This window comes from Mustela nivalis (genome assembly GCF_964662115.1).
Source record: "Mustela nivalis genome assembly, chromosome: 2".
In the NCBI taxonomy this organism is placed as follows: Eukaryota; Metazoa; Chordata; class Mammalia; order Carnivora; family Mustelidae; genus Mustela; species Mustela nivalis.
In genome coordinates, this window is record NC_139021.1 from 34,850,916 (window position 1) to 34,875,440 (window position 24,525).

A 24,525-nucleotide genomic window follows, 5' to 3' on the forward strand; every position below is an offset into this window, starting at 1 on the left:
GTTCATTTGTTCAGTAAACATAGGGATTTGCTCTGTGCTATTATATTATGGTGGTAAAGGATATAACCTTTACAGAGAGACATACCTGGGTTCGAGTCACTAACGTTGAGACCTTGATTTTATAATTTAACCTCTCTGAATTTCAGTTTCCTCATCTGTTAAATGGTGATGATAATACCCCACTCAGAGAGCTGTTGTCAGCTCTGTAAATGAGGAGATAAAATGAGGAAGTAAATGAGATTTTGTATATAAAACATTTAACAGTTTTTGACACATAGAAAAAGCTCAAGAAGTGATAGCAGTCTTTTTTGGACTATCACATGCTGTCTAACATGCTGCACAGAAGAAAGACATGGCTATTACCAGTGGCTGAGGCATTGTCTAGATTCTTCCCTTTCCCTATTGTTAGGAATATTTGCTCTCACCAGCAAATAAGTGATGACTCCCTTATGTCTGAAATAATCCATACATATGTTCTCTCATAAAACAAGAAGTCCAGAGGTGGAGCATTTCCAAGGTTGGGTAATTCCATGGTTGAATGACGTCATCAAGAGTCCATATACCCACTCTGCCATTCTCCAATGTTGGTTGACTCAGCTCAGGATGACATTGGTTGCAGTAGTTTCAGCCATTATATCCTCACCACTCTCCACACTAGAGTCAGAAGAATACTCTGTCTTTCTTGTATTTGTTCTTAAGATCTAAGAAGCCCTTCTGGGAATCCCACCCTCACTTTTGCAGACTAATCTACAAGTCTCATTGGCCAAAACTGGATTTCATGTTCCTTCCTAAGCCAATCAATGATAAATAAAGTTACTGTAACTGGCTTATGCTAGATAAGATCCACCCTCCTGGGTCTAGGAATCCTCTCATCTTCCTCCCACCTCCCCCATCCCCCAAAAGAGGCACTGGAGAAGATGCAAAACACCTGAACAAAATCACATTTCTGTTAACAGAGAAGTTCAAAGAAATGGTTGCTGGGTAACCATGTAGGATGTCTTCAACACTGTCTTATCATTTCTAGTCAGTCACTGTATCTCCTAATTCCACCTCCAAAATAGCTTTTTTTTTCCCCCAAAGATTTTATTTACTTATGCAACAGAGAGATCACAAGGAGGCAGGCAGAGAGAAGGAGGGGAAGCAGGTTCCCTGCTGAGCAGAGAGCACAATGCAGGGCTCCATCCCAGGACCCTGATATCAGAACCTGAGCCGAAGGCAGAGCCTTAAACCCACTGAGGCGCCCCACCAAAATAGCTTTTAAATCTACCCTGACCTTTGCCCTAGTCCCCAGCATCTCTTGTCTAGACTGCTGACTCCTATCTTTGTCCCAACGATCTGATCTTCCCTTTGGCCACCTATCAGCTCTTTATACAGTACAAGTCTGAGTAGACCATTTCCTAACTTAAAGACTCTCAAGACTCAATTCAGATGTAACCACCTCTTTGAAGACACCACAGATGTTTTATTTAGGGCTCTTATAGATAGCCCCGGTGAGGCTGGTCTTGCGTTTGAGCCCTGCATATTTTCTGTGCTTCCTGCCATCTTCTCCATCCAATACAGTAGCGTTGACTACATGTGGCTATTACACATCTGAGGTGTGGCAGGCCCAAAGGGAGATGGTTGTCAGTACAAAATACATATTGAGTTTTAAAGATTTAGAACAACGACCCAAAAAAAGACAGATGTAAAATACTTCATTAATAAATTTTAAGTCAATTACATGTTGCAATGATATTTTGAATACATTTGGCTAAATGAAATATATTAGTAAAATCCATTTACCTGTTTCTTCTTAATTTTTAATGTGATGACTGGGATATTTTAAATTACCTGTAAGGTACACACATGCAGCTTTCATTGTGTGTGGGTACACTAGACAGCTAGCTCTTGCAGAATAGGGGCTCCATCTTATTTCTCTATTACTCATCACATAGCTTTCCTTCCCCATTTCGGGGTCCATCAGAATTGGAATCTGGTCAAAATACCTTACTTGCTTAAAATAAAGTATAAGACAACTCCATTTCCAGATGAAAGAACGGAGGATGATTTCATGTTACATGATTACTGTTTCTGGATTTCTGACATGTGGGTTTCTTTTTTCTGTTTTCATTAGTCTGAAGCTTTTTAAATTTGCCAGGTATTTTCTGTTGTGGTTACTTCCAGGCACTAAATTGTTAGGAATTAATCCAAATTGAAGAAGAAGAAACTAGAATTTAAAGACTTTGATTAGGTTTGCTTGTCTCTGTTAGTTTTCATTCTGTCTTACTAGACATTCCTCAACAAATTATATTTTATGCTTTGGAGGTAGAAATGTCTCCATGACTACAAGGTCCAGAATATTTTAGTTATTTTTACAATTGTTATTAGGAATAGAGATGCAGATGTAAATTATGCTCTTTCTCTTTAACTCCACTGAATTATAGCTGGCAGTTGCTTTATGTCATGGATAAAAGAAATATATATATACACATATACATATGTGTATATATATAACCAGTTATGATATTCTTAGCCAGGATTATTAAGGAGACCAAAAAAATTAACATATTCTAGAAACATTTTAAGGGGAAATCTGTTTATAATGGCACAAAGAATCAGAAACTCTTTATATTTCATGAGCAGAAATGAGGGAATTAAGTTTTGTAGTTACAGTAGTCAAAAAATGCCATTGTTTGATGGAAATCATCCTTTTTTTTTCCTTTTCAGAAACATCTAGAGAATTTACAGTTTTATTTAAAAATAAATAATACCTATGATCCTAAATCATGTGCTGGAGACTACAACAGGCTTATTGGGTGACAACTTGGTCAAAGGTCCAAGCAGGCTCCTGCCTGCCCCTCTCTGCCTCGGGGGCCTGCTGTCCCCTTGAATGAACAGAAACAATCATGGAGTCGTTATTTTGTCAATGGGACTGCTTTAATAAGTGCTCTTTGCCAGGTCCTGTGAAGAGCATTGTTTCCTTTAGCTTTGATCTTGTCTTGGCCACTCAGAAAAGCTCTGCCCTCAGAGACATGTGGATGATGGGAAGTCAGGGCAGAATTCTGGGGCCCTTCTTTTCCATGGAGTTGGTATCCCAGGACCTCGGGATAGTTCTTTCTTTCTTTTTTTTTTTTTTTTAATTTTTTATTTTTTTATAAACATGTATTTTTATCCCCAGGGGTACAGGTCTGTGAATCGCCAGGTTTACACACTTCACAGCACTCACCAAAGCACATACCCTCCCCAATGTCCATAACCCCACCCCCCCTCTCCCAAACCCCCTTCCCCCAGCAACCCTCAGTTTGTTTTGTGAGATTAAGAGTCACTTATGGTTTGTCTCCCTCCCAATCCCATCTTGTTTCATTGATTCGTCTCCTACCCACTTAAGCCCCCATGTTGCATCACCACTTCCTCATATCAGGGAGATCATATGATAGTTGTCTTTCTCTGCTTGACTTATTTCCCTAAGCATGATACGTTCTAGTTCCATCCATGTTGTCGCAAATGGCAAGATTTCATTTCTTTTGATGGCTGCATAGTATTCCATTGTGTATATATACCACATCTTCTTGATCCATTCATCTGTTGATGGACATCTAGGTTCTTTCCATAGTTTGGCTATTGTAGACATTGCTGCTATAAACATTCGGGTGCACGTGCCCCTTTGGATCACTACGTTTGTATCTTTAGGGTAAATACCCAGTAGTGCAATTGCTGGGTCATAGGGCAGTTCTATTTTCAACATTTTGAGGAACCTCCATGCTGTTTTCCAGAGTGGCTGCACCAGCTTGCATTCCCACCAACAGTGTAGGAGGGTTCCCCTTTCTCCACATCCTCGCCAGCATCTGTCATTTCCTGACTTGTTGATTTTAGCCATTCTGACTGGTGTGAGGTGATATCTCATTGTGGTTTTGATTTGTATTTCCCTGATGCCGAGTGATATGGAGCACTTTTTCATGTGTCTGTTGGCCATCTGGATGTCTTCTTTGCAGAAATGTCTGTTCATGTCCTCTGCCCATTTCTTGATTGGATTATTTGTTCTTTGGGTGTTGAGTTTGCTAAGTTCTTTATAGATTTTGGACACTAGTCCTTTATCTGATATGTCGTTTGCAAATATCTTCTCCCATTCTGTCAGTTGTCTTTTGATTTTGTTAACTGTTTCCTTTGCTGTGCAAAAGCTTTCTTCTTTTCTTTCTTTCTATTTTAATTTCTTTTTCTATTTCTTGTGGTAAAATAGACATAACATCAAATTTCTCATTTTAACCATCTTTAGGTGCCCAATTCAGTGGCATTAAGTAGATCCACAGTGTTTTGCAACCATCACCACAGCCCATTTCCAGAACTTTTTCATCATGCAGAAAGTCTGCTTTCCTCAAGCAGAAAGTCTGTATACACAGTAAGCACTAACTCCTTGTTCACTCCATTTCTCCTAGCCCTGCTAACCTCTATTCTACTTTCTTTCTCTCTGAATTTGACTATTCATGCAATATTTGTCCTTTTATGGCTGGCTTATTTCACTTAGCATAATATTTCAAGGTCTATCCATGGTGTAGCATGAATAAGAACTTCATTCTTTATTAAGACTGAATAATAGTGTGGTGTATATCTTCTACCTTTTGTTTATTCATTGATCTGTTGATGGGCTTTGCTTTCTTGCCACCTTGGCTTTTAACAGAGCATAAAAGCGTAATGACACTCAGGCTGTTTCTGCATTTGAATTCATTTTTGATAAGGGAGGGAGGGAGTAAGGAAGGAAAGAAAGAGAAAGAAAGAAAAAGAGAAAGGAAAGAAAGGACGGAAGGAAGGAAGAGAGGGAGGGAGTGGGGAGGGAGGAAAAGGAAGGAAGGAAGGAAGGAAGGAAGGAAGGAAGAAAAGGAAGAAAGAAAGAGGAAGAGAGGAAGGGAGAAAGGAAGAAGCCCAGCCTGCCTTCCCTGCTAAGAGCCCGGAGAGCCCGCTGCATGGAGGGGTGACATCTTCACCGTTCAGATTTCCCAGGGCCAAATGCAAACACCTCTCCAAAGAGGCAGGCCTGCCTCATTGCCTGGCAAGAGATGAGACACGAGGCTGCTCACTATCTGGTTGCTAACACAGGAAAGAGAATTTTTACAGAGGGAGTGCAAGCGTCCCTGTCTCTAGAATGGGAACATCTTGGAGGAGGATTGCATATGGCCTTTGTTGGGAGAGTGAAGCTTCTCTCTGGTGTGTGTTGGCTACCATTTCATTCCATGAGGTAGTGTTAGTTGATGTTGTACTGAGACCTGGAAATACCCAAATCCTGTTCTGCCCGTCCCCTCCCCTTCCCTCTGGGAACTATAAACATACAGACCTCGGGAAATCAAAGTGCCCCTTATCATTAGCCAGACTGCTGGAACAGGCCACTCCACGGTTCAGGTCAGAGTGGATGTTTTAAGCTGGAGGCCCATGCCACAGGTCAGCTCTAGCACTAAGGCTTGGTTCTTCTGGGAAGCATTTCTGCCCGTGAAGACCATCCATTCTGCCGAGCCATTCATAAGGCTTAATTTAGAAACAATTGAAGTGATTATAACAAGAAAATGGTTTTAAAAGAAGGCACATGATCTTATTTCTGGATAATGTAATTATATTAAGGGCTTCTTTCTAATCAACAGTCAAAAACCTGGTTAAAAATGAATGTCAGAGGACAAAGGAGCAGCTCTGAAGGGTTGGGTGGGGTTTTTTTAAGATTTATTTTTTTACTTAAGTAATCGCTACCCCCTGTGTGGGGCTCAAACTCATCACCCAGAGATCAAGAGTCACAAGCTCCACCAACTGAGCCAGCCAGGCACCCCAAAAGTTTTACTGAGGAGACTGTAAAACACGCAGAGCAAACCCACAGAGCTGGCAAGACACTATTGCACCATTACACAGACACCTGCCGTACGAACACACACACACACACACACACACACGTGCACACACTCCAGGGTGAAAAGAGCAAAGGACACCACACCCATGTTGCACAATGATTATACTGTGGCACCAAGAAGTCTCACACACCCCCTCCAGGGGTGTCAGGAGCCCTCGGACCTCCTAGAGCCTTTGTCACCCTCACCCACCTACCCCAGGGTGCTGCACAGGTGACCTTATCTTCTGTGTGTGCCAAGACCTCTAAAAGGCCAGGAAACACTGGCTGCGTGTGTCCCATCGCAGTAGGAACACACGGTAAATAAAAATTCTCAGAAGTAGTTTCTGGACCAAGCCTGACTTGAACAATGAAGATCTACGGTAAATAAACTAATGAGACAGGGTCCCTGCTCAGCCTGAAACTCTCATTATAGATTTCTTCAAACCTTGTCAGGGAGAATCTTTAAAAAAAAAAAAAAAAAAAAAGTCTTTTGAAAATCTGCAAACACTATCTGTCTTGCTAGAGATAGAGATCCCTGTATTACTTTGGGGCTAATTCTTCGACTACGAAAAACACCCAAGTGGACCCTGAATTATGCAAATGTAAAGCCACGATTCTTTTTGGAAAGGGAGTTGTTTAAAATGCTGCAGTTTCAAGAAGTTAAATTTTTTTTCTCTCCTGTTTTTTTTTTGTTTTTTTGTTTTTTTGCTTTGGGAAGAGGTGGGGGGTGAGGGAGATTCTGGTGAGAGAGAGACAGGGTACCTATCTAGGTTTATCCAGAAAGGCCATCCTCCCAACTGCCAAGCTGTGTTGCCCCAATTAGTGACACCCATTAGGATGTCAGAAAGAAAGCTGGATGGATGCAGAGGGATTGGGCTGGAGTTCTTGAGCAGGATCTTGAGGACCTTGAATGCCAGGCACAGTGGGAGCTGTGGAGGGAGAAAGAGGAGATGGAAATGGGATGATGGCGCAGGGACTGAGCCTTGATCGGTCTTCAGTCCTTCCACCAACAAATTGTTTTCTCCTTGGAAGTCACACGGGGGGACTTGCTCCAAGTCATCTTTATATCTCAGGGCTTTTCCACCTTCTCTTAGGAGTGAGGTGAGGATACGTGCTCCAGGACTCTAAGCTGCCTCCGTGATTTCCTGTCCAACACAGTAGCGTGGAGGGCTCCTCTCCCCCTTACTGTTGCTGTACCAAGTATTGGGTGGGGTATTGTCATTTATCCCTTCTTCAGTACCTACCAAGCAGAGAGGAACGGGTTTCACACAAAATTGGCCCTGAGATGCTGTATTCAGAGCTCTCATGCAAGCTTCATCCTCAGGCTGTTCCTATAATTCAGATCCGATAGCATGTCCTTGTAAATCTATGAAGGGATTAGTTTATTGTCATCATATTTCTTCTGGTGTTTGTGACAAATGAAAACAGGCAGAATTTGTAGTGTCCTCCACGTCTCTGTGTTTTTTGAGGGAGTCTGAGGATTGAGGGGCCTGGAAGGTTCCAGAGCAGAGCATCACTTTCTCTATGTACTCACCTGGCCCACTGCCTTGTTCCCTTGGGACTGAGAAGCCACCTGAACCATTTTTAATGAGTAGGCTTCTAGGCAAAATCCCAACATTCTAACGAGCCCTGAACCCAATGTCGCAGTGGAAAGGACTCCTACCCGCAGTGCTTCCTGGTTAACACCTCGTTGGCTTGCCTAGATGATGCTCCTGGAGTGTACGGACCACGTCTGTGACGGGAAACAGTGGGCTCTGGGGACGACCAGTGATGTCTGCCCAGCCATGCCATGCCATTGGACTCCGTCTGTGCTTCGAATCCACTGTCACTTCTTGCACCGCCCTGGGTACACAGCATGTGCTTAGGAAATTCTTGGGAAATCATTCAAAGGGAAATGGCATCTCCTGGAATGGAGACATTGCCTTAAGCCTTTGTACACTATCCCACCGAGCTCTCAGTTTCATGCCAGGAGTGGTGTTTGTTCTCACTTTCAATCCCATTATTTGATCTATTGCAGACAGATTTAAATGTTTACAGGTACACCTTGTAATGCATATGGAAAGACCTGTGATCTAAAGGAAAGAAATGATTTAAACTCCATGCAAACCACGGGTCAAATGCTGATTTTTAAATTTATTTTTGGCTTTTAGGTAAAAATGAATCCAATTCAGCTTTGAGCACTGAAGTGGGTCAACTCTAGTGCTCTCACTGTGCTTCTGTGTTCTTTATTATTACTTTCTGTCCAATTTTTTTTTTTTTTAGATTTTATTTATTCATTTGACAGACAGAGATCACAAGTAGGCAGAGAGGCAGGCAGAGAGAGAGGAGGAAGCAGGCTCCCCGCCGAACAGAGAGCCCGATGCAGAGCTCGATCCCAGAACCCTGGAACCATGACCTGAGCCGAAGGCAGAGGCCCCAACCCACTGATCCACCCAGGCACCGCTCTGTCTGATTTTTTGCATAATTTTCTTATAATGGAAAATGCTGGTCTTAAAGAAAGAAGTGATTGACTCAGAAGATTGGAATAATACTCAGTTATCATTTTATACTTTGTTGCATATCATAATTCATTAACGAAGGGAGAGAGAGTCTTGGCAAACTTATCTTCACCATTATTCAAACAGAATAGTTACATAGAATGCAACACTTCCTTACTGCTTTTTTCTTCAATGAAGCTATTTAGATACATTTCAGATTTTCATTACTTTTTTTTACGACAGTCATTTTTGCTCCAACCCTATCCATAAAGTCCAAGTTTTCCTACTGGGGTAAACATATTTGAATCTTTGGATCTGCCAGCAAGGAGAAGGATTTAGGTTGTCAGTTCCAGTCCCTTGTAAGATGATTATAATGGTGCTTCTGAAAGACACAGATACAATACGGAAATACACTGTATGTGTGACAGCAGGAAGGTCTGCTCTCCTTAACTCAAGCCTGTGGCTCCATGCCGGGGCGTATTTGCTGACACTGTAACTAACAACTAAGTTACGTGTACTAATAAGCCCTTTGGAACTGTGAGATTAAGTAGAAAAGGCCAGAAGTCAACTCATTAAGGAAAAGGCAGGATGTAATTTTCTTTACAGTTTCTTCTAATGACGTTGGGACATTCTGTGGTTCGGCGACATGGATGCCTGGGGTGGGTCCCTCTGTGTGTGCCCGGGTGACACAGAATGCAGGACACCTCCTCGGCTTGTCCTTGCCACATTAGCAGGGGGTAGAGACCACCTGATATTACTCCAGCGGACCCTAACCCAGGTAGTGATATGCAAGGAAATCACTACCGTCTTGGCTAGTGTTTGCTGTAACATAAGGACAAGAAAAGATAAGACAGCTCTATAGAAATGAACCATTCTGGCTGGAATTGAGAAGGAGCAGAAGTGTGAGGGGGTTCCTGCGGGGAAGGGGGTAGGTGGGTGTAACAGGCTGATAAGTGAATAAACCCACCCAGGCACACATGGCCTTTAAAGGAGGAGATTGCCTGCATAGACACAGAAACCGTATGCAGGGTTGTGCACCGTCTCTTTCAGAGATAGTAGGGAATCCTTTGTTTAGACTTTTTGTATTTTATTCATTTTGTAGATATATTTTCACCTTCTCTCTTTTCAGATTAAGCTTCCTTTTCCATTTTTTTTCTTAACAAGAAGTGGAAATCATAACCAGCGTGTGACTAGCTAGACAGGAAGTCTCTTTCTCAAGCACACAAACATACACACATCTTCAAACACTTGACAACATGCCCCCTGAGGCCCTGCTCTGTTTTTCACTGTGAGGCACTGCTCCATGGATAAAGTACGACGATCTGTGCTCTATTCCCCCTTTGACATCAGTAGCCATGTAACCTTGGGAATACCTTTAAATCTTCGCCTTCGGTTTAATGAGGGGACGATTCACCTTGCCCTTTCTTTTCTCATACTATTCCAAGGATCCACTGAGATAAGATATGTGAGAATTAAGGTGATGGTGTGTTCCAAGTGTTAAGGCAATCAGCAAAGTAGAACAGAAGGTATTAAAATTTGTACTAGGAGGTAATGGAAGGCGCCGCCGAGAGAAGGACATGGGAGTAGATCTAGTGAGGAAGGAGTCATGAGGATCCGGTGGGGGGGTGAGGGGAAGATCGGAACCATGAGGAGATGAGGGGAGGCAGTCCAGCTATGGGATGTAGGGTGGTGGCATTTAAGCCATGGGGATATGGGAAACATCTGAACCATGAAGATGCAGAAAACAGGGACATCTGAGAACAGCATGGACAAGACCCTAATGAGGGAACATGGCTTGTGTATTGGAGGAAAGAGACCAGAGAAGCTGAAGTGGAGGGAAGGAGTTTGAAGATAGGATATATGGTTAGAGAGACAATAACATGATGACGGTGATGATGGAGGAAGAGGAGGAGAAGGAGGAGGAAGAGTTGAAGAAATATTAGGAAGTGCCGACTATGCTACATTGTGTCACTCAATCCTGACAAAAGCCCCAATTTACAACTAAGGGGAATGACACATGAAGAAGCCGAAGTCCCTAAGGGCCATACAACTAGTACGTCCTGTCGCTGGGATTGGATCTGAGGGCCCTCTGATTCCAACCCCCATGTACTTAACCATTGTGATTTGTCGCCCCTCCCGTGAAAGGAGCTCAGCCCAAAGAGTGTCTGTTGTATTCGAGGGGACTTTGTCTTTTCTTTTGCTGGCTTATAGTGACAATACTACCAACCAGAAAATCCCAGGAGCACTCGGCTTCCTGGGCAAAACAAAATGTGAGGAGAAAGCCAAACCAGATACCATTCCTGATGAACTTTGGCCCTAGACAAAGAAGGTGTCAGCTCCCCAGATATTTTTAGAAGAAAAATCACTGAGGAGAAATCCATGCACAGTAACTTTGGTTACTACCAACTGAACAGTCACCAGGAATGCTTGCCAGCCACCTCGCCATTCACCTTAGCACCAAAATGTGTGAATATCCACGCTGTCCTCGCTTCATGGAGTTCTTAAAAGTGACACAAGCAATGGTCAATGGGAAATCATCTCAGAGAAGGAAGCCATCTTTTCTTGGGCATCCTCACACACCTATGTCTTCCTCAGAGCTTTCTAGACAAATACCAGTGAAACTCCATGAGTAGCTTAAGGCTCACTCAGAAGAGGAAAGGCAGCTGAGTGGCGGAAGCAATAACCTCCATCCAAACGCCAAGTAAGTCAGCAGGTAGAGAAGGAGCAAGTCACAGTTATATTATTGACTGTTAGGAAACCCCTCAATGTTTACAAAGGGTTTTGTGTTTATTCTCTTATGAGCTTTGTTCATTGGCCATTGTAAGAATTGGAATGGCAATAAAAGCACATGCCCAAATCAGGGGCGAGTGAGGAGTTAGGTGATTCCTGTGAGTTTGGGTGTGACCTTGAAGGACACATGGGGTTTAGCCTTTAATCTATCATCAGTAGGGAACATGGAAGCTTTTTGAGGAACACATGACATGATCAAGTGGAGACTTAAAGATGGAGAGCAGTTACTATTTCTGAGCTCAGGTAGGAGAGACTAAAGGCTTGGATTAAGAAATTAGGCAATAATTAGAAATGAACTTGAGATACAAGGATTTCTCTGTGGCTCTTTTTACACACACACCCCCACCCCGATGATGAATCGAGGTTTGGGGTGGGTTGTTTTTTCATGTGTGTATTTTTTGTTTGTTTACTTCTGATTTTCTCATGAAAAGTTGGCTTAAGAAAATAATGAAAAAACTGAGAATCATTTCTTTCCCCAGGTGAGGAAAATTTGATTCAGGTGATCACTGATATCCTGTGTTTGTTAGTGATATCTAATATGTATCCACTTTGTTCTGAAAATACCAGTCTTGTCCAGCCAGACCCTGGATTAGAGTCGTCCTTATAGCACTAGTACCTTTCCGGAGCTGGATGGCTAAAGCTCTGGGGTTTTTTGGAGCCTGCTCTGATTCTACCCAAACCCCACTTAGCCCTCCCGAGCCTCAGGACAGAAGACCAGAGAAAGAAATAGTGCCCTTCTCTCCATCTGCTGCTTCTCTAATGGGACCTCTTGCTTAATATCAGGTTAGAATAATAACTTCCATGCAGGGAAAATAGTCAGCCATGGGGGTCTGGCAGGAGTCCTCTCTGCATACAAATCTACAAATGCCTGTCACACTTGGCAAGTGATCCCAGGGAAGGGAGTCAGGTTGGAAGCTTACTGGCGTTCTCTTATTTTCTTCCCTCGTGTGACAGTTGACTCTTTTTTTCTAATTCTCCATTAAAGCAAGGGGGAGAATGTGCCTCAAACTGGAAGGCTCATCTTTGTAAACAACCCACTGAACCCTTATTTCATTTAGACTAATAGTGGATGGGTCCTGTGCATCTGTTGAATGCAAGACACGATGTTGAGCTTTTCCCGGCTGCCTGGGACTCCTTTTTCTCATTTAATCCTTCAGAGAGCGCTAGGAGAAAGGTGTCATTATGCTTACTTTCTGGAGAAGAGTGAGACAAAGAGAGAGGTCAAATGACTTCCCCAAGTTCATATAACCTGGTATGATAATAAAGCTTTCTGTTTCATTCTTCTGCGGGCAAATCCAACTCTGATTCCCCACACCGCGCTGGAGCGCACAAAAGGAGCTAGAGCTAAAGAGATGCCATTTCATCGTTTTCTTGGTAGTCTTCTCACCCGGACGTTTGTTGGACGGACACTCATACTTGAGCCATGTTGGCTGGGGTAGGAAGTGCTCGACTGGTACATTCCAGCAGAAGCAGCCCTTCAAACCCCACAGGTGATGGAGCAGGGGTGAGGAGGGCTGGGGAATGGCAGGGGTGCTTCTGATCCTGCCCGTCTGTGGTCACAAGCTGTACACCTTTGTCCTGACAGTCAGCTTCTCTGAACCTCTTGTCCTTCCAGTAAAACCAAGGTATGATAGCCCTCTCACCAACTCTATACCAACATTATGAAAACAAAATATTCATGAAAACTGCTTTGAGCTCCAACCCAAATCCCAGATTCCCTTCCTTTTCCTATCTTATACAGGATACTATTTTTTTTAATAGGAATATTCATGCGAAGCCAGGAAACAGTAGATGTTAAACACATGTTGCTGAATTAAAAAAAAAAAAAAGAAGAAGAATGATGAACTATTCTTAGACTCTATGGAGGGGCTTGTAGCAATTAATTAAATGCATCTGTGGCCCCTAGGGGATGTCTAAAAACAGGGAGTAGAGCTCCTCTGGTACTTCCGGCTGCTGGTGAGCTGGTGAGGCCTGGATCTTCATAGCTGACCTGTTTGTCCTCCTCAACCCATGATGGCTTACTGTTCTCCTTCATTGTTTGATCAAAACCCAAGGTAGTAATACCTATCTTTTAAATGAGCAAATACTTAGCATCTTTAGTTAAGTAGCCATTTCTGGCGATCAGAATTCCACAGAAGTCAGCCATGGTAGGGTCTTAGCCTATGACAGCCCTGGAGGAGTGTTGAGGACCCCCCCCCCCAAAAAATCCCCACTCTTTCCACCATGGCAGCCAGCACTGACTTGGCCCCCAGCCTGAGGCAGCGCAGCCAGGCAGGTCTGATGGCAAGGGAACATCTGCAATCCCTCAACCTCAGGCACACCAGCGGTTTCCATCTCAGACAGCTTTGTGGTTTCCGCAGGCCTGGAAGGTGACCATTGAGTATGGCCCTGGCCACTTAGTGACTAGGGCACATGAAGCATATGGTGTTGGTTCATCTCTAATTGCTGGCCATCCAGGAGGGAGTGGGGAGTGGTGGGGAGTCAGCCATGAGCTGCATGAGAAGCAGCAGAGAGAGGAGTGGGTGCGAATAAAGGTCAGGCAGCCCATCGAAAAGCAGAACACTTATGGTGCCATTTGGACAAAAGATCTCTTTAGGCCAAACCTAGAGAAGGGGCATTTCATGCTCCTAGTCATGCACTCTTGAGAGAGCAGGCTGAGTGTGCCCTCCTCAGTGCTAGACATAGTAAAGGCTACACTCTTACATGTGTGCCTGTAACACAGGCAGTCCAGAGGGACTGGGATGGAATTCCCAATCCAATTCCAATGCTTCTTCGAGTCTAATCCTAGTTGATGTGTAAACTTTTGCAAAATGCACAGTGTGGATGTAAGGGCTCCAGAAGAAAATGATGGAGGATTTTGAAGGGGCTGTCTGAGATCATGGTACTTACTGAAGACCTCAAGAGCCTCTTTGTCATATACATTATCCAGGGAATCCCGGAAGCAGGACTAAGGGAAATGCCAAGAGAATAAAAGAAAAGCAGAATCAACCTAGAGGTCCTTCAAGAGGGATTAGTTAAACGAATACCATGCAATGGAACACCAAAGGACTATAAGTAAGCCTCACTTTGGCAACACTCCTGTTAGTTACCCAATTCAATTCGATGCTTGGAGAGGTCAGTGCTCAGTACTGTCCATTGAATCAATCAATGAAAATTCAGCAATCTAAAAAGATGAGATACCTCCATGTATATAATATGGAAGAATATCCACAGCATACTTTCCAGTGAAAATAAAGGTTGAAGAATAGTATCATGTGATCCCATTTGTGGTTGGAGCGTACAGATTTCATTTATGTGAATTTAAATGCCTAAGAAGATATATACACATGAAACTGACAAGAGCAGTTATCTTCTGTAGAGTAATGTTGGATCACGGGGGGAATGTCCACGTTCTAATTTCTGTATCTATATCTCTATCTAATTTCTGTATCTTTCTCTTACCAACTATAGTTTTTACAATAATGATGTATCACTTTGGTAAAGAGCAAAACCAAAAATGATATTTCCATTTGGGGGAGGGGATTGTTGTCTGACAATGTTCTTTACAGATTCTATCAGAAATATGTTTTATTGGGGCACCTGGGTGGCTCAGTGGGTTAAAGCCTCTGCCTTCCGCTCAGGTCATGATCCCAGGTTCTTGGGATCGAGCCCCGCATCGGGCTCTCTGCTCAGCGGGGAGCCTGCTTCCCCCACTCTCTATCTCTGCTTGCCTCTCTGCTTGCCTACTTGTGATCTCTCTCTCTGTCAAATAAATACATAAAATCTTTAAAAATATATATATTTTATTGGCAGTGATAATGGAAAGCAGACTTGGGATAGAGCCCAAGACCAGTCCCTCTGCAGTCTGAAATGCAGAGCCCATAGAACTAGAGCCCAGGTAGTTCAGAGACTGTAAGGCCTGCTCACCCAGAGAGAACCAGCTATGTCTACTGGGCTTTGCCACACAGCCTGGGGAAGGCAGCAAGGAGAACAAGGCTGTTAGTAGTGAGTCCCCTGCTCGCTGCATTTGCTATGGGTTCAGTGCTCATCTCAGACCCTGTCACCTCTGCTTGCAAGGTGAGCAAGCAAGCACCAGGCGTGTGACCAGCAATCAGTCACAGGTGTGCATCTGCCTGCCCACCCCCACGGGTGCGGTGGCCTTGGGGCAGCACTGGAAGGGAACCATTCTCCAGGCCATGTCAACAAGGCCACCTTTGTGAGGCACAGGACTTGTAGGAAGTAAGTCTCAGCTACCGTTGCCAGAGGCCAGAGAAGAGAATATTCTTTGGGCAACAGGAAAGGAAGTTAGCGAAATTGTTATATGACTTACGTTCCCCCTCTTTAATATTTTAATACTTCCTTATATGCACTGCTGTTTTATTTCCTAATTTGTGCACTATATATAAACTCGTCAGTTTATTTATAAGTTCTCCTTCTAAACTCCCACTAAGAGACAAGTTCCATTGAAAAAAAATTCCTGGAGCAGAGTGCGCTTCAGATTTTTCTGTAGTCCCCTCCCCCCCTTTTTTGTTCAGTGACAATCAGGAACAACTGATCTGGAAATGAATTTGCTGGATCTTAGCCACCTACAAAACTCAGATGGCCACAACATCTGATGTCATCGCAGATGGACACATGTTCCCATGCATCTATAATTCTTACCATGTCCTTCCTTACATTTTAGGAAACTTTTCCTGGTTACATTTCCATAATGTAGACATTCCGTCGGTCAGAAATTCAAAGCAACTCACAGAGGACAAGGTCACATGTCCACATAGGCACACATTTTAATCAACCTGGTCTTTTTCTGGAATCACTGTGGGGTCTGTGTTCCCTGTTCCCGCTCGACCTGACTTCAGCCGCTAGCATCTTGCAAATTCCGTTTTAGGGGCCCTGGATGCAGTTTGCATTGAGACTTCTTTCAAGTCAACAAGGATTTCCAGAGTAAGTTGGGTTTTTCTCTGGAAAATCTCACTCTGGGCTTTCAAGAATTAATTCACGGCGTTTGTGGAGCCTGACGAGGAATCCCAGAAGCAAGATATAAAGAAGGGAGCGCCTGGATTCCAAAAGAGCGTCCACCACTCACCATTTCCTTTCCCTGGGGAACTCACCATATTCCTTTTTCTCTTTGTTTTAAAAGGGAAGTTGACTTTATGTTTTAGATTCCTGGTCATGGTTGTTTGCTGGTGGTTTGGTGCCTTCTCATCTATATTTTTCCTTTCTCATCTGTGGTCAGTATTAACCCTAGGTTTATGTTTTGGACCCTGGGAGACTGGGTGTGACCTAAAGTAAGTTGGGAAATTTCACACACTGCCCATCCCAGAGTAAACTACTGAGTAACAAAATACCTATTCTCACAGAGTTGGGGTGCATTTCACTTAATGAAATGCAGCATAGATTCAGCTAAAAATAATATGCATAAATATATATCATTACATAAATAGTTATACATTTATAAGATATAGGATATATATTTTATATATATATTTAGTAAACATATTTTATATATCGTATATATATTTAAAATTTATCTATATAGGCGTATAAACTAAAGTGTTGAGATATATTTAATACTTAAAAGTCTTATTCAAGGCCCTAAAGCAAAGGTCCTTAGAGGTAAAAGATGGGCTATATGGGAGGCCAGGGGACCTGGGCACAGAGACTGAGAGATGAGTTAGAGATGGCCCGGGGCAGCTCACACGGAGCCTTGGGGGCCCAATAGAGAAGTCTGGATTTTATTTTCTTAGAGCTTTAGGCAGAGGAATGACATTATCTATTGTGTGTTTCTAAAAGGTGACTCTGGGGGGCATTGGGGAGAGACTGGGGCTTGGTGGTGACAGGGAGAGAGGGGATTGGGATATCCCATTGGATAGAGGGAATCCAGAATCCCGGACAGAGATGATGGCAGTTTGGACGAGGGTGGTGACAATGGAAATGCTGAGAAGTCAATGGGTTTGAAACAGATTTGGCGACAAAAGTGAAAGGAATGACAGAAGATTCCTCAGGCTTTGGAGTGGGCAACTGGGTGGCAGATGGCATCCACCACAGATGCGGGGCAGGTGGCGGGGACACTTGGAGAGGGAACCAAGAGCCACATATCCTTCTGTTCTGCACTGAATGCTTTCCAGGTGCTCCCTGAGCTGGGTTCGGAGGACATAGCCGAGAAGCAGGCAGAGTCAGCTTTCTGGTTTCCTGTTGCCTCGCTGGTCTCCTTCTCGTTGTGCCTTACCAAGTCCTTCTCCTTCCTCCAAGTCTACATGTCAGAACGGATATGGTCTCACTTGTCCCCTTTTCTTGTTTACCCACCGCCACTGACTTGGGACTCCCATCCAGTCGTTGGCTACGAATTCCGCTGTATGCTGATGATTCCCGAATTGATTCTCTCTCTGACCTTTTCCTCTAACCCCAGACTTTGCCATCTAGCTTCCCACCTGACATCTCCACCTGGATATATGCTGGGCATCCCAGAAGGAATACCTGCCTAGACGCACGGACAGGCATGCCTCTGCCTCTCAGCCCAGAGCCCTCCTTCTGCATTTTTCCCATTTCAGGGTCAACTTCATCCTTACAGTTGCTTAGGCCAGAACCTTGGGAATGCCTCTCCCTTGAAGCTGTGTCAGAATCTGAGCACTTATCTCCTTCTCTGCTTGATGCCACCCTGGTCCTGGCCGCCATTGGCTCTTGTCTGGGTCCTTGCTGTGGCTTCTCAACTGTCTCCCTGCCTCTGCGCTACCTTCTTTTAGTTTACTCTCAAAACAACAGCCAGGGAGTGCCTGTTAAAATAGAAACCAAACTCCTGCCATAGCTCCGTCTTACTCGGAGTGGAAGCCACCACCCTTAGCATCTCCTGTGGGTCCCACGTCACCTGGCCCTTGTTACCATTCTGGCCTCATCCTTTTTCCTTCCCACCCTCTGCTCCAGCTGCATCCTTGACACACTAAGCCTGCTCCCTGTCTAGGCCCTTCTCATTTTCTGTTTTTCCCAGCCTGAAATAGCCTCTGCAGCCATCTCCGTGGCTCCCTCCTTCAACTCCTCTCTTCCTTTCCAAAGGTCACTTTCTTAATGGGGTCAGCCCTAGCTTCTTTTTAAAAAAATTTTTTTAAGATTTCATTTATTTATTTGACAGAAAGAGAGAGAGAGAGACAGTGAGAGAGGGAACACAAGTAGGGGGAATGGGAGAGGGAGAAGCAGGCTTCCTGCTGAGCAGGGAGCCTGATGTGGGGCTCGATCCCAGAACCTGGGATCATGACCTGAGCCGAAGGCAGACACTAACGACTCAGCCATGCGGGCGCCCCCTTCCCTGACTTCTTAGTTAACATTTCCACATCCACCAAGCCACTCCTGGCATTCCCCAACCCCCTTCCTTCTTTACTTTTCTCCTTGGAGCAACTCCCTCCAACATTCCCCTTATTGATCTTATTTATCATATCTCTCTTGCCACTAGACAATCAGCTCCATGAGAACTAGGGTTTGGTCTGTTCCCTGATGTGACAGCCATGCCTCTCTCCTAGGAGACACCTGGCACCTATTTGTGAAACGAATGCATGCTAATAGGAGGTCATCTCCTCTCTCTTAACTACTTCTTTCTGACTTCCTATGGAACTGTTGTCTTAACTCCTGTCTGTGCTTTGTCCATGGAGTTAGTAGGACACAGTGGTAAAACCAGTGGACAGCCAAGTGCAAACGGAACTTACCCTTTGGCTGCCTCATTCCCAAGCTGTGTGACTTTGGATAAGTAGCTTGGCCTGAGATTTCATTTCTGTGCTTCTAAAATGGAGGAAGCTGCCCCGGCTGTCACTCAGGGTTGCCATGAAGTCTCAACAGAATAATGGATAAAGGAACATCAAAGACAAGATGTGGTTTTCATTTACCACGGCGTCTGGCCCAGGCTCAGCACCAGAGCTTTATGGATAGGACGGTCTCATTTAATTCTCAAATCAGTGAAATACAAACTCGCGCCCCTGAACTCATTTTATATATAAGAAAACCGAGGTGCACCAAAAAGTTCAGTGAATTACTTAACTGCCCAAGAGCTAGTCTGCAATTCAGCCAGGCTTTGAACCCAAGCATTTTTATTCCACAGCCTGAGTTTTTCCCCCACTACGTTCTACTAGCACAAAGTTAATGTCTTAATAACCAAATGGAATAATGAAAAGGATTTGACCCAACGTGCAACTTTTGTCTCCAGACGATTTTGTTCTGGACTGCTAATGAACGTAGCAGTTTCCTGATGGTATTTTTATCCCCTTTTCAACTCAAACAGGCAGAAATTCCCGTCATCCAAAAGAAAAAGGTATTGCCAGGCATTGCTCTATCTTTCCCCTCCTCCCCCAGGGAAAGAAGCACTATCCTATGTCCCCTGAGATTTCTGTTGTACAGTCTAACCAAGTCCAGATGGTTGTCTCAAGTTCAGACATCATACTTGGTCAAGTATTTGTAGTTATCTATGGATACAAATTCTGGACTCAGTTGCAAACGCGGCTTCCCAAATCACTTATGCCATGCTCTTCTGCCTTGTTTGTGTTATGGCCTTTCTGTGCTAATGAATTTGTAAATGTGGTTTAATTACTGTTTACTGAAAAATAGCTACACACAGATCAGTCTCAGTGGGAGACTTAGCCAAAATGTTGAGGCAATTTCTTTCGAGTACAAAAACAGCTAATAAGTGAGAAGCACTTTTTAAACATTGAGAAAGGAACTTAAGCTTAATTCTGAAGAAACGGTGTTGTATAGACCCAGAAAAAAGAAGTCATTCTTTAAGAGAGTATATTTAAATGGCAGAATGGTATTTTTTTTTCCTAAGGCTGGGCACACGGTGATTTGCACGGAAGCAAAGTACAGGGATGGTGATTTGATTGAACACCACACCGAAGAACTGTACTTTAAAGAGCCCCCAAAAAGGAAAACCCGAAATTACTTATAAATTTCACAAAAATGTCCCGGAGCTCTGTAAAGCCATGTATTATGTATTACCTCGTGTTTCAGAATTCCTGCCTCAGGCAAATTGCCAACTTAGCAACTAAATGACAGTTTTCAAATTCTAATACAAACCAGCCTCTCTAACTTCACTTTTCTCCCTCCAGAAAAAAAAAAAGGGAGGGGACACACAAGGGAAAGGAAAGTTATTGGAAGGTTCAATTTATAAATTGTGCTTCATCTGGAGCTGGAGTTTAGACTTGCTCTTGCATAAAACGGTGTTTGCTTGATTCCACACAAAGAGGGCTCTTCGTGCCCCTGCCACTGTTGGTCCTGCTTAATAGGACGGGGTGCTCTGCTCTCCCTGCCCTTTCCGAGGCTCCCGGGGTAGGAGCAGGGGTGGAGCCTGCTCTGCCTCCAGGGCGAAACTCAGAAAACAAAATCAGTCACCTTGCCATTTACTAAGATTGCTTGGCATTTCTTGAACTCTGGATATAAGCAAGAAATTGGAGCGGTGTGAGATGCAAACACTGCCCTCTACGAATTTATTTTTATTGGGGGCAGAAGACAGGGCTGCAGGCAATTCAATAGAAGAGATTCTCGAACTGGGGGGGGGGGGGGGGGGGCGGAGCGGGGGCGGGGCACAGGTAAAGGGAGGTCAAAGATACAAACTTCTAGTTATAAGATAAATAAATCCTATGGCACGTCCAGGGCCTCATCACTGTAGGGGAAAGACTTCTTTTCTGGGAAGATTATTACAGATTTCCATGTTGTGATGATTCAGCTGTCCATTGGTCATTGCTTTTTTCATTGACTCGCCAAATGTTATTTGTAGGAGCCGGAGAGGGAAAAGTAGTCCCAGTAGAGACTGTGTCTCAAGGGGCTGACCCTGCAGAGAGACGGAGACAGACATTAAATAAACACCACAAGAGAAAACCTCAAAGAAAATTGGGAATCACAATTAAAATGGGGCTGTGTGGTCTTTCAAATAGCCTATAATTTCCCAAGCTTTATTTTCAGGATTTTTTCCAATATCGGAAAAATGAAAAGTGTAAGTGTAGAGCCCCCTTGTATGAGAAGGGGCTTTTCTTGACGGTGTTTAAATCATAAGACTTTGGAAATAGGAACAAAGCTCAGATACCACCTCCTCCAGGAAGGCTTTCCTGATAGCACCTATGCTGCCTTTTGGCTTGGGTGCCCTATCTGTGTATTCACATCATGCCACATCCATTACCCTGGTAACACTGAGCTGCATATCTGTTGTACTGTCTGTCCCCTAACTGCCACCACCATTTCTGAACTTACAGCTGGGGGCCTCCGAAGACGAAGGGGCCACATCTCACTCTTCTTTGAATCCACGGCACGCAACACACTCCCCGTGCCTGGTGTTCACTTACTTAATGGTGATGGCTCTGTGAATAGGATGATGATAATTCTAGGGTTTTTTTTTTTTCCATCTAACAAAAGTTGCCTTTGTTCCCCACATTATGTTAAGTTTAAAAATAGGTAACAAAAGTATATATATTCTTGTTTTTTTGAAGTGTAAATGTACTAAGACATGTTAATAGCATTTTACATAAGCATGCCTTTAAAAAATCTGGAAGGACACACACCAAAATGACCGCAAGGTTATGTATAAGTGTGAAGATTTGAAGTGTTGCTAACTTTTTTCTTTACGCATTGCTGTGCTGTCTTACTTTGTTTTGATGAGTGTGTACCACTGTTATAATACAATATAAAGTTGATTGTATTTAAAAAGGAAAGTTTGGCCTCTTTGTAAGCACGCATGTAAACCATTTATGAAGCCTCATCTTTACCATCTGAACCCAACACTGACAGTGAATTGACCTTGTGAATTTAAAGAACCCATCTAGCTTGGTAGCGTTTAATGGTATTAAATGGGTTTGTATTGTCCTTACTCATACCTGTTTCTTAATATTCAGAAGGTTCCCCAAGCAGCACTTTCCTTGGACGTATTTCCTAGCAATAAATCATAAATGACCTCTTCTGTCTCTCTCTCTCTCTTCCAGTTCTCCTCCTCACATTCTCCCTGCTCATACTGGGATTGCGTGTTACAGCCTCAGTCGTCTTCATGTCGGGCTAGACCTCTTGCAAATAGATGAGGCAGAACTAAGTAGCGCATTTCTCTGGCCCTGGCTCTGACTCTCCCCATCTTTCCTGTTCTCCCTCTTTCTTTCATGATGAATCCCTGTTTTCTCCTGGTTCAGTACAGAGAAGGCATCCGTTTTCTGGTCCGTGGTATTTCCACTTGACATCTTCGGACTGCTGTCTTTCTGTCATTCTGTTTGGCTGAATTGGACAACCAGACCATGTTATGGACTCAAAGAGTCCATTTCTTTTCCCCAGAGGAACAGGCACAAATTCTAAAGTGTGCCTCCAAAGAACAGGTCTAAAAACGAGGTGTCTTCTTCTGTCTCTGCAGCTGAATCCTCGCTGCCAGGATGGGGAAACAGAACAGCAAACTGCGCCCGGAGGTCATGCAGGATTTGCTGGAAAGCACAGACTTCACAGAGCACGAGATCCAGGAGTGGTATAAAGGCTTCTTGAGAGACTGCCCCAGTGGACACTTGTCAATGGAAGAGTTTAAGAAAATTTATGGGAACTTTTTCCCTTACGGGGATGCTTCCAAATTTGCAGAGCATGTCTTCCGCACCTTCGATGCCAATGGCGATGGGACGATAGACTTTAGAGAATTCATCATAGCCTTGAGCGTGACATCGAGGGGGAAGCTGGAGCAGAAGCTGAAATGGGCCTTCAGCATGTATGACCTGGATGGGAATGGCTACATCAGCAAGGCGGAAATGCTAGAGATCGTGCAGGTACGTAGTCCTCACCTCTTACAAAGCCAAGGGCATGAGTCCCAGGTAAGAACTGGCAGGGGCTCTATCCAGCATGGGGCAGGGTGCAGCCTTGATTCGGCCTGCGCAGTTTTTGAAAATGCTGAACCCATAGTTGCAAACAGAAGAGTACACATAAACATGCAGAGTTTTTGGCATCTCTTGGAAACGCAGATCTGGCAACACTGGGTCCCCATTCTTGCTTGGCCTTAGTCACCTGATTGCTTTGTGGTGACTTCCCCCACCACCACCACAGATGAACATACATTCCTCAGCAAATTCTGCTCACTATGGCCCCTCCATCCACCCGGGACCTGCCCAGACCTCGAGACTTTGGGGTTATATCCCCTGGGGCGGTGTCTAATGATCAGTCTCTGATCTGGGGTTCAAACCCTGCCCCTTTCAGTCACTACCTCTATGACTCTGACCAACTTAATTCACCTAAGTGAGCGTCAGTGTCCCCATCTGTGAAAGGGAACTGCCACCCATGTTTTGGGGTTAGTTTAAGATTAGGTGTGACTGTCCCTGTTCAACGCTTAGCCCAGTGCCAGGCATACAGAAAAGCAGAAAAGCTCATCATCCCCACCATCATTAATTGACAACTCTCTTAGACCCTTGAATAAAGGCAGGGACAGGGCTGGGTTCTGTCTCGTCAGAAATGCAAACATTGTAGAATCAAGTAAGCACTCCATTTTATTGCCCCAGATCACTCACCGAGAGAGTAAATACCCTGAACAGGCCAGGAGAAGGGGCCCTGGTGTTGGCCACATTTTTCTTGTAAGACCCCAAGGGAAGGTAGGGAAGAGACATAAGGAGCCGTAAGTGGTCGTGCCACCACCAGCTTGATCGACAGTGAGTGGGACTCAGGGAGGAACTTAGGGGGACTGAGACACAGCTCAGGGGATGATCAGGACAGCTTCAGCTGCAGGCAATAAAAAGGAGTAGGTGGGTGGGCTGGCCATCACTCACCATCTTGGCAGGAGAACGGGCACAAGAGGGAAGCATCTGGAAGCAGACAGCAGTCCAAGAGAGTGGGCATTTGGCTTCCTGGAGGGCTCATCTCAGAAGTCAGCACTCCTTCCAGAGTGTTGAGGTTCTGAGATAGATCTACAGCCCCTGGGAGGACAGGTGGGGCTGCTGGAAGCGAGGGAGGGGGTGGGCCACAAGGAGAGGGAGAGCAGTCCTCTGCTGGTGAGATTGGGGGTGGAGTCAGGGGAGCATTTGCTTTCAAGGAAAGAACCAGGCAGAGCCTGTTGCAGAAGCCTAATGTCAGAGCCGAAAGAGACCCACATGACTGCCTTGTCATCGAGCCCTTGTAGCTGAGGTCTGGGGTCTGCTCCTGGGGCAGTGGGCCTCACCCCAAAGGGCAGCGAGAGGGACAGGAGCACACGGAGCTGGGGGCGGAGCAGGAGTCCAGTTCCCAGATCTGCCAGCTAGTTCTTTTTCTTTTTTTTTTTTTTTTAAGATTTTATTTATTTATTTGACAGAGAGAGATCACAGGTAGGTAGAGAGGCTGGCAGAGAGAGAGAGAGAGAGGGAAGCAGGCTCCCTGCTGAGCAGAGAGTCCGATGTGGGACTCGATCCCAGGACCCTGAGATCATGACCTGAGCCGAAGGCAGCCCCTTAACCCACTGAGCCACCCAGGCGCCCCTGCCAGCTAGTT

General features: G+C 44.4%; 1 protein-coding gene across 4 annotated transcripts in view; it reads left to right on the forward strand.

Annotated features, from left to right (window-relative positions):
- Positions 1–24,525, forward strand: part of NCALD (neurocalcin delta) — a 386,963-nt gene that overhangs the window by 348,171 nt on the left and 14,267 nt on the right. For 3 of the 4 annotated variants that reach the window (XM_082722759.1, XM_082722760.1, XM_082722761.1), the window contains one exon: positions 22,448–22,844. In XM_082722759.1, the coding sequence (XP_082578885.1) occupies positions 22,467–22,844 (378 nt within the window). In that variant the 5' untranslated portion in view covers positions 22,448–22,466. Of the gene's footprint in view, positions 1–15,976; positions 16,033–22,447; positions 22,845–24,525 lie in introns of those variants that run through there. The other variant, XM_082722762.1, reaches the window with a different exon arrangement.